Consider the following 13,793-nt stretch of genomic DNA (forward strand, 5'->3'; position numbering starts at 1 on the left):
CTTTGTCCACAAAGCATTGAGGGTAGAACGATTGGATTGGTTTACTGGTCTTGAATCACTTGCGGTAAATATTGTAATCGACTCTGTTAGGTTCAATGTTGTTTGTCTGTATCGGTCTACTTCACTTGTTGATAGAGAAACAAATTTTTAGAGAAACAAATTTGAATTTTGATCTTTATTACAGATTAAACATATCATATATAACCATAAAAGCCGCGCGTCGGCTGATTGCTTCAACTTGGATTGGTAGTAATTTCAGTTTACAGAAGCTGAAGGACGGCAGCTCAAAAGCCCCAGTGAACCATCGGAAAGATCAAGGACTCGAGTGCCAATAGTGGCTTTTTCGAACCCATTTTCGCCGATTTGCTGTGGCCCAGATGAGCCGCGCCCTGCTGCTTAACGGCACATGGTGGTTTTTGTTTAAATACTTATTTAAATTTAAGCGATAATTCATTTGGTGGTTTACAGTTTTTGAATCATGTTCATCATTTATTTTTCGTTCAATTATCACGTTTTTACAATTCAGTCATACCATGCATAGTCAACATTGTTGAGGCAACCAGCTTCCGCAGTTCAATAATTGGAGACCGAAAAATATAAATTGATCGAAATTTACAATTCATCGTTATCAAATATAGTCAATAATATTCTTGATTCCATTTAGTACATAATAAGTTGGTTTTATTCTCTTGCAACACTACTGCACAACAAAAACTGCGCCTGTCCACCAGCAACAGCGCAGTCATAGGTGTGCAGCCAAAGCTAGGCCACACACCCATGGCCGCGCCGGTTAAACAACTCTATCATCTATATTCAATCGTTATATTAGGAAATTTTAGTTAATTCTTTGATCACTCTTCAGTGCCGGTGGGCAGGCGCCCCGCATAGTTGGCTTTCCAAATTTACAGTCTCAAGAAAGCCGATACGGTAATCGAGTCCCGGAGCAGAACACACATTTAGAAAATTGAAAAATTAAAATTAAAATTAAAATAACAAATTAGAAATTAAAAATTAAAAATTACATGACTACGAGAGTCCAGACAGGCGACAAACACACAAACCGGACGAAGAGAGGACCCACTGCTGAATTCGACATATAATGAATTGTTGAAAACATAATGATTCCTACACTAATATGATCTTGTGGCATGCCCTGCATGTACTGTGCGAGTACATTGTAAATAATATCTGATAAGATGGGCCAAAAATAGCGGCACAGCGCGCAAAATGCGCGGCGTGACCGCCGAAATTTTATACTTTAGACATTAACATTTCAATCGGCTTTAGCGCTCAGCATATCTTCATTGAGTAGACATTAGAATTTCAGTTCGTTGGAATCGAAGTTCAGTTCACACCAATCTATTTCGTCGTACCTGGACTGCATGCCGAGTAACTCCTTTTTTATTGTGGATTTCACAAGGTTCGTTGATGTAGAGAAGTTGATATTGCTAGCAGTGTTTCTACAATCGTTCCACATTTTTGTCGATTGATATATGAAGGAGGTGGATGGGGTTGGAGTGATGAATCGATCAGCACGTCTTGATGATCTGTTAAATAGATTTAGGAGTGGGACTGGGGATTCTAATTTATTGATTTTGAACATTTCCAATAAACATGTGTGTTTGAACAAACTGTGTATGGTTAGTAAACCATTTTTCTTAAATAGCGGTTTTGTGTGCTGTTTTTCATAGAAGTCGCTTCCTAATTTTTGCTTGTCTTTACTTCGTGTTCTAGCACAAGTTCTAAACTTTTCTAAGTACGCCTCTCGGTTACCAAATAGTATTCTAACACATTTCTTCTGAGTGATAAATATTGGTTCAAGCCTGTTGTTACTAAGGCCACCCCATACTGATATCCCAAATCGCAAGTGTGATTCAAATAGTGTGTAGTACAGTTCTTTGTAGAGTTTTTCTGGAATAATGTGCCGTATTCTACAAATTTTCCCACTTTCACATTTCAGCTTTGTGTTGAGCGACCGTATATGAGCATCCCATTTAAGCTGATCATCAATAATAACACCAAGAAACTTCACCTTTTTGACTTGCTTTATTACTACATTGTTTAGAGTAAGTACGTGTTCTTCTTCATTATGTTCTACCTTGCTTTTTCTATTCGTTGGTTTAAAGTGAATGTAACAGCATTTCTTAATGTTAATATGCAGGAGATTACATTTCATATACAGTTGTACCAGTTTGAGAATTTGGTTTGCTCGTTCATATAACTTTATCTTACATTCATCCGCGACAAATATATTTGTATCGTCAGCAAATAGAATGAACTTGCCTAGTTCAGTTGCCCTATATAGGTCGTTGATATAAATAATAAATAGTAACGGACCAAGACAAGATCCCTGGGGTACTCCAAAGAGAACTGGAAGCTTGTCAGACTCTTCTCCTAGGACCGAGACGTATTGATATCTATTAGAGAGATAACTAGCAATGAGTTTGTTGGCATTGCCTCGAATTCCGTAATTATCTAGCTTACTCAGTAATTTGTCAGCTGAGATGGTATCGAATGCTTTGCTTAGATCAATGAATATTCCGAGCACGTGCTGCTTTTTATTAAGGCATGATTCTATATAATTCACTGAGAAATTCAGGGCATGACTAGTAGAGTGATTTTTACGGAATCCATACTGATTTTCATAGATCATATTTTGTGACTGGAAAAAGCTGTATAGCCTACTATATATAATTTTCTCGAATAACTTACCAAATACGGCTAAGGTAGAGACTGGTCTATAGTTTTCAAGTAATTCTTCATTTTCTTTCTTGTATATGGGACTGATCCTGCCAATCTTTAAATCGTCCGGGAATATTCCCTCCTTCAAACATTCATTGTATAGTACAGATAATAGGGGGGCGATAATTCTGGATGACGCTTTTACAACATGTATTGGGATATCAGACGATTTGCCATTTTTCAATTCTGATATTATTTTACATACTTCATCGATTGTACAATCATGCATGTAAATACTGGTCGTGTTGGATTTTGGTAGGTAGTCATAGATACTGGGGATGCCATTAATTAATAGTTCGCCGATTTCATTGTATGCCTCGTTAAGATTAGAAGCTAGGGAGACAAAGTACTTATTAAACTCATTAGCTATTACCCTACGATTAGTAATTTTTTCATTATTGATAGTAAATAGAGGTTTGGTTTGTCGTTTTCGTTTACCCCGTATTTGGTTAATTAATTCCCACGTCTTTTTACTGTTTCCGTGCAACTCTGCAAATTTTCCACCATAGAACTTAGATTGAGCATTGCGGCGATCTTTTTTGACCTTCCGCCTGCAGTCACTGTATTTTTTATACTTGTCACGTTTTGAGCAACATATTGGGCATTGGCATGTCCCCCCTTTATTTTCAATTTCCCCAAATTTACATTTAACTTTTCTGACCTTTACCCATTTATCGTAAAGTTCGTGCTGATATGAAATTTTGCCCACAAGGTCTGGTGTAATCCATGGGTTGTTCAGTGCTGTTCTTTTAGAGCATTTAGGGGTTTCTAACTTACAAGTTCTATCTATACAGTCCTTAAATATGTCGTGAAATGTTGTAAAATTGTCGATAACATTATTATTGAGATCATGTTCCAGAGTCTGTAAAAAAGCTTTTACATTCGGTTTGTTGTAATCATAATACTGTTTGTATTTCAGGTCAATTCTGCTAGAGTCCAAGTTTCTATCAAAGATTTGGAAGATGGGTGAGTGGTGTGATATACGGTCAGTCAGTATTCCAGAAGCTACTATACTCTCTACGTCGTTAGTTATTATGTTATCAATACAGGATGCTTTGCAGCCTGGTTTCTCATGTGTTGCTAACGAAATTAGGGGGAAAAAAATTAGGGAGATATGAAGGACAATGCTGGCCTGTTAGGTGCTCTTGAACGTTTACCAGTTAATGCGGATGAAGAGTTGGTGATAGTTGGTGATGTGAACCTACCTCATGTTAACTGGGACAAAAGTATAGTCGAGCGCCCACCAAACTCATGTGACAGAAGGTTGCTGATGGAATCAGAATTCTTGAATGTCTTTACCAGGAAAGGTTTGAAGTGGTATGTCACTGGGTCTTCAACACGCGTCAGGAAGGTTGGTGATACAACTCAATGCTCCTTGCTTGATCAGGTCTTCTGCAATAATGATTGTTTTGTAAACAATGTTGATATCCTTGCTCCTCTGGGTAAAAGCGATCATGTATCACTACTGGTTGAGCTGAAAGTTAAAAACAATGTCGAGTTCCTTACATCTAAGAAGAAAAGCTGGTATAAGGTGGATCAGGACTTCGTTAACACACAGTCATCAGACATCAGCTGGGGGTACTCAAGAGAAGATCTTCAGGTCGAAGAGATGTGGGAAGAATTACACCAAAAACTTAGTGTCATTTCAGATCGTGTCCCAACCACCCACCTTAAAACAACTAAAGGTGGGGAGATCTTACAGAGGTTACCCTGGGATTGCTCTAGTCTGGTTAGGAAAAGAAAGTGCAAGGACCTGGCATGGAAGGATTTTGACGAGAATCCTACAATGGTGATGTTTAACACAGCCGAGTACGAGCAGCGGATGTACCAGAACGCTGAGATTAAGGCAAAGATTAAATATGAGAATAAAGTGACTAAATTGTTTAAGTTAAATTGTAAACCTCTTTTTAATTACCTTAAATCTAAAAGTGTTTTAAGAAAATCTGTAGAAAGACTCAAAACAGATGATGGTTCTGAGACCAAGTCTCCCTCTGAGACTGCAGAAGTGTTAGCTGATTTTTTCCAGTCAGTTTTCAAACCTGAACCTTCTGGCCCTCTGCCTCAAGATTGTTACACAGAATGTAATAATGATTACTTCTGGAGTAAATTTATGGTGCACCCTGAAAGTGTTGCCAAGATTTTGGGATCACTAGATATTAGTAAAGCTATGGGTCCTGATGGTGTTCATCCTAGACTCCTGAGGTATTTAAGTGAGAACAGTTCCTTTGTGGATGCGGTTGTGTTGCTATTTAGTGCCTGTGCTTCTGAGCAGTATATTCCTGAGGTATGGAAAACTGCCACTGTTGTGGCCTTGCACAAGAGGGGGTCAGTACATAGTCCTAATAATTACAGGCCTGTGTCACTGACTTGTATACTATGCAAAGCCTATGAGAAGCTTCTTAGGGAGTATATTCTCGACGGTGTTGAACAGGTGCTTAGTAGCGCACAGCACGGCTTCATGAAGGGTCGGTCATGCTTATCTAACCTATTGGAGTCTATTGACGCTGTCAATGACTTGCTGGCTGAAGGTGGCTGTGCTGATATATTATACTTTGATTTCTCTAAGGCTTTTGATAGTGTACCACACCACCGTTTATTAGTTAAATTAAGAAATATTGCTGTTCCTGAAGAGATTATTGGTATTTTAGAAAACTTTTTAGTAGGGAGGTCTATGAAAGTTAAAGTAGGAGATGCATTTTCTGAGATTAAATATATACTTTCAGGAGTGCCCCAAGGCAGTGTTTTGGGACCATTGCTCTTTCTTTTATTTGTAAATGATCTTCCAGAAGGGATCAAAGCTATCATCAAACTTTTTGCTGATGATGTTAAAATGATTGTTAATCCTTTTATTAATCTAACAGCTGATTTGAAGTTGCTAGAACTTTGGGAGTCTCGTTGGTGTTTAAATTTTAATGTAGATAAGTGTATGGTCATGCAAATTGGTTCTTGTAATCCTAAGAATCAGTACTTGTTTGGTGGTTTGCCTTTGAGATGTGTTGAAAGCGAGAAGGACCTTGGAGTGGTCTTTAACACCAGTTTCAACTTTGAGGATCATGTGAGAAAGTGCATTGCTAAAGCTAATGGTACCATTGCCTGGCTTACAAGAAATATTATATCGAGGGAAACAAGCGTTATGCTGGGCTTGTATAAGTCTTTAGTAAAGCCTCATATAGAGTATTGTTCACAGGCATGGGCTCCGATGGCTAGGCATGGAAACTGGTCACTGATTCTTGAATTGGAAGGTGTCCAGAGATCGTTCACCCGTATGATTGATGGATTGGGACTCATGACTTACAGAGAGAGACTGGATAAGCTGAACCTCACCACCCTGCTTGAACGCAGGGTTCGTGGAGATCTCATTGAGATGTTCAAGATCCAGGAAGGCTTTGTGGGTTATGGTTCCGATTTATTTGGTCGTTCTGGTAGGACTGTTGCTGCTAGATCAAAGACTCATAGATTCACCACAAATGAGACTGATTTCTTTGCCCAAAGGGTCTTGCGCTATTGGAACAGTCTACCACCACTTGTGAAAGCTAGTGAGTCGGTTACTGGTTTCAAGAGGGGATTAGATGCCTTTCGGCTTCATGGATATCGAGCTAATAAGCTTGGTCATCACTGGGAACTTTCATATGATATATTTGATAGAATTGATGTTACTGTAGCTCACAGGAGTAATTATGTGAATTATATGAAAGATAATCCAATAATAGCTAAGAGGAAGAAGGTCAATTTAAAAGGCCTTACTTAGGCACTTATCAGCCAAGTTTTCAGTTAACTTCTTTTAATTTTTATATTTTAATATAATAATTAAACGTAAATTGTACAGTTTTGAAGTAATTATATTTGTATATGAGATGCCCAGAGAGGCATAAATTTAAATCTTATCTTATCTTATCTTATCTTAAAATTACAATGACATATTTCGATATACTAATTGATAAATGGTGCTGCAATATAAGTTGCTCATTGTGTTGCCGGATGACAGTTAACTAGAAAAGAAAAATAAACTTGATTAAATAATAATTAATTCGGCTGAACCAACACATAGTGATGCCAATTGCATCACTTGATTTAATTGAATGTATATATATACTGTTTGACATATTTTTCTTTCTTTCAAGTCAAAAAAAAACCAACACATAGCAAGAGCCACATTAATGTTGGGGCCGTCTACCAAATTTGAATGACAAACAATAGCAAGAAATCAACGAACTGAGAACAATGACAGAATTATTAAGAAAGGAAATGGACAATCAAAATGGCCCATCAAAAGAAAGAGTTTAAATATCTTCAAAAACACTACATATTGAGCATTTATATTAGCAAAACCAATACAACAAATTTGTGTTGATATCCCACGAGATAGATTTATCAAAACGCACTAACTGAGACAAGCTTGTGATACAGCTGGTTCAAGAACATAGTCACGGTTAGGCTTTTATGTGCCTGGTAGTACTGCCAAGACTTGTAATGGCCAGCAATTGTGTATATCTACACATGTGATCCATGTCTAATAAATTGTTATTTCTAGTTGAGCTTGTAGCTCAAACCACTTCTTATACTGGGCCACGTCAAATAATGTTTCTCGTAACCACAGCTAGTTGTCAATGAAAACTTCAATAAAGTTAATAAACACTGAAGAATTGACAATATTTACAAGCACTAAATTCAATGACTCATGGGGTATAAATCATTAAACGTCGCCATTTGGAACAATATATACTGGATATGAAATCCATGTACGTTTGTAAGAGCAATGACCTGACCACAGTGGGGCAATCTAATAGGGCATTATGACTTTTGGGTTTTTTGCCTTTTTATGCCTCTGGCCACATCTTGGTGGTGTCATTCTGAGGTATCATTTAAAGTATAGTAGATATGGGGCATATAGATGCATAACTGCATAACATTGACACTCTGTACAAAAAGGTAGCCAAAATAGCTCTCAACGTTCCACAAACAGAGAGCAGCCTTAATGTTTATAGAGACATGAAATGGTTACCACTCCATCTTAGACGACAACTCCATCTGTCAAATTATATGTTTAGAATCATCCATGACAATTGTCCTACAAACTTTATGAACAAATTTAGTTACATATCAGGAGGTAGTAGGAGCGGCGAAAGCTGCAACCTATATGTTAATAGATCAACATCACATAAAAACTTTCAATACTTGGGGGCAAAATGTTGGAATAATGTTCCAACAGATCTACGAAATCTGCCCGATGTTAAAAGCTTAAGTGATTCGTATAAGAAACAGCTACTCTCATCTATAACAACAGACCCTAATTATACCGTCGACAATTCATATGACAAATTTTACACTGCAATCATAGTCGACGATAACTAAGTATCTTCTAATTCTTTTAAATCTGAGGCATATATAATTGATGTATCGAAAGGATTTTCCCTTTTTTTACCACCTTACCATTTTGATTGATTTTGCACATGACTGACATGTTTTAACTGGAGGAAGGGTTCGCACAGTGGTAGTTTTATAAACCACTTTTAATTTATTGACCTATTATACCTAGTGGTAGTTTTATAGACCACATTTAATTTATTTACTTATTATACTTAGTATTTATTTTTGGTGACTGTATCACCCAGTTTTAATTGTACAGTTTATTGACGACACATTGACTGAATGTTATTTTATATTCTAATTTATATTCTAGATATTTTATTTATTTTTCAACAGACGACAACTTCCTGTTTTTTCTTCTATATTAGTTACTCATATCTCTTTTACAGACTTTTTTACAAGGAAATTGACAGATGATACTCACATTAGGCATTCATTATTGCATCTAAATTATTTCACTTGCATTAGGTTTAGAAATTTATTCTCTGGTTAACAGATTTCAAATGTTTAATTAATTTGTAGTATGACAGTAAGGTATATAAGAAGTTATTTAATTTTGCTTGGGCTATTATATTGACTATTGAGGTTTAATGATGATATGGAATTTGAATTCTATATAAATTTACACTATGTGGTTGGGGCATTTTGCATAGTAAATATGGTTACTACTCCTATATATCATATTATTTGATTGGTATTCGATTTCTGATTATTTCTCTAGGAATATGATTATTATATCTCAATTTGGCTTTAGGTGGGGTGCCCCGCTAAAAGAACTGGATTCTTCCAGGAAGCATCCTGTGCACAGACCTTGGTCTACATATATATTAAATTATTAACCATTCATTCTGTATGTGCACGAAAATTTATTTCAATCAATAACTTTTCCAGCAGCCTGACATCAGAGCAAATGACAATTTTACCTTCGAAATTTGGCAAATTTATCAACATTATCCCTAAAAATTCACAAAATCTCGATTTTTTGCCAAAAGAATCTCAATTTTGCTTAAATTGACTACCAACGAGCTTGACATTACTAGGAAAACTCATGTGGGACTATCCCAATAGTGTTAATTCAAAAATACGATGTTAAGATATCTTACCTGGACATGCACATTCAGAATATTTTTCACTGCCAAATCTATAAATATCCCAGCGCCTGACTTTACAGGGCTGTAACTTTGCTCAGGAATGAGACTAGTTTAAAGTGATTTTGGAGACATGACTTTTTTGCTAAATGTCAGCATGGAGCCCCACTGTGCTGACTAAAGAACTTATTTCAACAAGCTCTGGTAGGAATTGAAAGACAAAAGGAAAGCAGAGCCTAACACTACTACTACTATGTCGGAGCTAAGTCCGATCTACGCCAGATAACCCCCTCCATATATCCCTGTCCCGCATCAGGGTTCGCAGTTCCTCTTTAGAGTTTGTCCCAACTTCCTTCAGTAACATAGACAAGTAGCCTTGTGATTGGTCGGCCTTGCTGTGCTCTACCGTGCGTAGGTTCCAATAAGACTAAATCACTGGCAAGTAGCTCAGGATGTCGGATGCAGTGTCCCGCCATTTTTAATTGGTAGGCTACCATACAAATTTATATTGCTGACCTTGTCCTTCCATGAGATACCAGCACCATACGCAACATTTTGTGTATGTACCGTCCAACCTTTTCTCTTGAGCCTTTTCAGTGTCCAGGTTTCTGATCCGTAGAGCAGTACTGATTCACAAGCCGCTATGAACAATCTAATCTTGAGGCTCTTTGAGAGTTTGGATTGCCCACGTTAAGGGGCCTGTTAATAATTAATTAAATTATGAACTATTTTAGATTTAATAATAAATGTGCTCTCAATCCAGGAGCCTAAGTAGATGTAATCATCCACATTTTCTATGGCTTCCCGGATCAACTTTGAAGGGCGCTAGATCGATCCTCCATATTCAGTGTCATGACCTTGGTCTTGCCTTCGTTTATGTGTAGTCAACCTTGTCCATGTCCTCAGATATAAGTGCTATATCATCTGCAAAGTCCACATCGGTGATGATCTTGGGCCCTACTCTTCTGCTTTTTCTACATTCGAGAGTGAGTCCAAGTCGCTCCGCCTAACAGAGTTCATTTTATTAGGAACAATAAGGTTGTCAGCGCTGGTAAGAACAGAGTTTCATAAATTTGTTTCATATTTTTAATTGATTGATTGAAATAAATTTTCGTGCACATACAGAATGAATGGTTAATAATTTAATATATATGTAGACCAAGGTCTGTGCACAGGATGCTTCCTGGAAGAATCCAGTTCTTTTAGCGGGGCACCCCACCTAAAGCCAAATTGAGATATAATAATCATATTCCTAAGAAATAATCAGAAATCGAATACCAATCAAATAATATGATATATAGGAGTAGTAACCATATTTACTATGCAAAATGCCCCAACCACATAGTGTAAATTTATATAGAATTCAAATTCCATATCATCATTAAACCTCAATAGTCAATATAATAGCCCAAGCAAAATTAAATAACTTCTTATATACCTTACTGTCATACTACAAATTGATTAAACATTTGAAATCTGTTAACCAGAGAATAAATTTCTAAACCTAATGCAAGTGAAATAATTTAGATGCAATAATGAATGCCTAATGTGAGTATCATCTGTCAATGTCCTTGTAAAACAGTCTGTACAATTTAACAGGACCATGTTATTGCAGGCACAGTTCAGTGTGCAGTATCCTGTATGGTTTCCTGTCAGATTTTACAGACAAATGGCACCATCAAATTTTACTTCTAGAACTCATCAAGCTTAGTCTGAATTCAAAACTAGTTGACCAGCTATGTACAGTTTCCTGGACAACTGGAACCTTTTGGGCCACGCACTAGCCAATAGCATGGTCCTGCATGGTCCTGCAGTGGGGTCTCCTTGTCCTTAGATCTGTGTTTTGATCCGTCTTTTCATAAAATTTTCCATTTGTATCACTTAGACTCACCTATTAAATGTTAATCGACACCACTGGTCCTAGTTACTAGTTAGATTTAGCTATGGCACGACTACCCAAACGTAACAGTTAAATAGGTGTGACATACTATTATATAATTATTAATATGATAATTATATCATATGAATTGATTGCACTGCTAATAAATGAAATACTTCGTTTTACTAAAATACTTTGTTTTACTCTGTAAAGTTTCGAAAGGTATTTTTCATTTTTAAATGCAACATTGTAAACTGTAGTTGAACTGTCCACTATCAAGAAGATTGGTCACTGGAATACTGCATCCTGAAATGCTGGTTAACAACCTTAGGCCTCAGAAATAAGGCGAGAAATTTCCTTTGTCCTATGTAAAATGTGATCTAGCAACAAGGAGTGTCAAACGTCCAAAGGAGTCTATAAAAACAACATCCCTCTAGGCTGAAATATTCATTGAGAAAAATAGTCAAGATGTGGACAACTGTAATCCTAGAAACATCTTAACAAGGAGAAGGTAGGACGGATTTCAAAATAAGGGAATGTTCGAGTCTGCAACCAGGCATAGGGAGACAGACCTGTGCCGTTAAACTTAACTGAAACACCTGGCAGAAAACGTCCAACTTAAAACAGGAGCCCCATGAACCTTTGTTATTGACTCCAAGAAACCTCATCCTGAGCCATTTGTCGGAATGACAAGTTCTGTCCTCAGCAACGTTTCAGATACCTCGCACTTGTGGATGTTAGCTGCACCTGGGGGGGGGGTGTCACGTCCGTCTATGTCCGCTTGTCTCATAGAATCCAAAAAGGACAGGACATAGGCGGACATAGGCGGACATAGGCGGACATAGACGGACATAGACGGACATAGGCGGACATAGACGGACATAAGCGGACATAGGCGGACATAGGCGGACATTAATGGACACCTAAATTGCTAAATAAAATGTTCAATTTTTGCTGTTATAGGGGATCATGTTTTTTGTCCGTTCGGTACCCTATATTTTCAAAACGGACAAAAAATAGAGCGGACAAAAACGGAAAAAAATGGACAAAAACGGACAAAAATGGAAATAACATTTAGATGCTTCCTCCTCCTACTCTTCCTCCTCCTCCCCCTGGGTCTTCCTGATCTTCCTCAGTCCTCTTCCTCCTCCCCTCCTCAGTCCTCCTCCTACTCCTCCTCCTCGTCCTCAGTCCTCCTCATCAGTCCTCATCAGTCCTCCTCAGTCCTCCTCCTCCCCAGTCCTCCTCCTCCTCCTGAGTCCTCCTCCTCCTCCTGAGTCCTCCTCCTGGGTCCTCTTCCTGGGTCCTCCTCCTCCTCTTCATCCTGGGTCTTCCTGATCCTTCTCCTCCCTCTCAGTCATCCTCCTCATCCTTCTCCTCAGTCCTCCATCCTCCTCCTCCTCCTCCTATTCAGTCCTCCTCCTCCTTCTCAGTCCTCCTCAGTCTTCCTCCTCCTCCTGAGTCCTCCTCCTCTTCCCTCTCAGTCATCCTCCTCAGCCATCCTCCTCAGTCCTCCTCAGTCCTCCTCAGTCCTCATCCTCAGTCCTCCTCCTCCTGGGTCCTCCTCCTCCTCTTCATCCTCCTCCTCTTCCTCCTCGGTCCTCAGTCCTCCTCCTCCTGGGTCATCCTCCTCATCCTTCTCATCAGTCCTCCTCCTCCCCAGTCCTCTCCCAGTCCCCCTCCTTCTCCTACTCCTATTCAGTCCTCCTCCTCCTCCTCCTCCTCCTCAGTTCTCCTCAGTCCTCCTTCTCATTTCTCCTAAGTCCTCCTCCTGAGTCCTCCTCCTGAGTCTTCCTCCTCTTCCTTCTGAGTCCTCCTCCTGAGTCCTCCTCCTCCTCCCTCTCAGTCATCCTCCTCAGTCATCCTCCTCAGCCATCCTCCCCAGCCATCCTCCTCAGCCATCCTCCTCAGTACTCCTCAGTCCTCCTCCTTCTCAGTCATCGTCAGTCCTCCTCCTCAGTCCTCCTCAGTCTTCCTCCTCCTCCTGGGGCCTTTTCCTGGGTCCTCCTCCTGGGTCCTCCTCCTCCTGGGTCCTCCTCCTCATGGGTCCTCCTTCTCCTCCTCCTCCTCAGTCCTCTTCCTCCTCTTCCTCCTCCTCCTCCCTCTCAGTCATCCTCCTCGGTCATCCTCCTCAGCCATCCTCCTCAGCCATCCTCCTCAGTCCTCCTCCTTCTCAGTCCTCCTCAGTCCTCCTCCTGAGTCCTCCTCCTCCTGAGTCATCCTCCTGAGTTCTCCTCCTCCTCCTCCTAGGTCCTCCTTCTGGGTCCTCCTCCTCCTCCTGGGTCTTCCTGATCCTTCTCCTCCCTCTCAGTCATCCTCCTCAGTCATCCTCCTCAGTCATCCTCCTCAGCCATCCTTCTCAGCCATCCTCCTCAGTACTCTTCAGTACTCTTCAGTCCTCAAAATGTTTGTCCGCTAATGTCCACCAATGTCCGCTAATGTCCACCAATGTCCATCCAAGTCCGCCAATGTCCGTCCGGGTCCGCCAATGTCCGTCCGAGTCCGCCAATGTCCGTCCGAGTCCGCCAATGTCCGTCCGAGTCCGCCAATGTCCGTCCGTGTCCGCCAATGTCCCAAAAAACACGTCCGTTGTCTCATAGAATCCAAAAAGGACAGGACATAGGCGGACATAGACGGACATGACACCCCCCCCACCTGGGTTTGGCATATTATGATAAACGATGAATTTTTCAGTACTAGAGTAGGTGATGTTAATT

At 39.6% G+C, this 13,793-nt stretch overlaps 2 protein-coding genes across 2 annotated transcripts in view; both read left to right on the forward strand.

Annotated features, from left to right (window-relative positions):
• Positions 1-13,793, forward strand: part of LOC134822382 (probable ATP-dependent RNA helicase ddx6) — a 111,823-nt gene that overhangs the window by 1,263 nt on the left and 96,767 nt on the right. The window lies entirely within an intron of this gene.
• Positions 3,857-6,574, forward strand: LOC134821610 (uncharacterized). The gene is made up of 4 exons (XM_063832312.1): positions 3,857-5,270; positions 5,604-5,797; positions 5,930-6,130; positions 6,569-6,574. Exons 1-4 carry the CDS (start codon positions 3,857-3,859, stop codon positions 6,572-6,574), a joined length of 1,815 nt encoding a protein of 604 aa, XP_063688382.1.

This window comes from Bolinopsis microptera, chromosome 10 (genome assembly GCF_026151205.1).
Source record: "Bolinopsis microptera isolate Bmic1 chromosome 10, MBARI_Bmic_1.0, whole genome shotgun sequence".
Taxonomy (NCBI): Eukaryota; Metazoa; Ctenophora; class Tentaculata; order Lobata; family Bolinopsidae; genus Bolinopsis; species Bolinopsis microptera.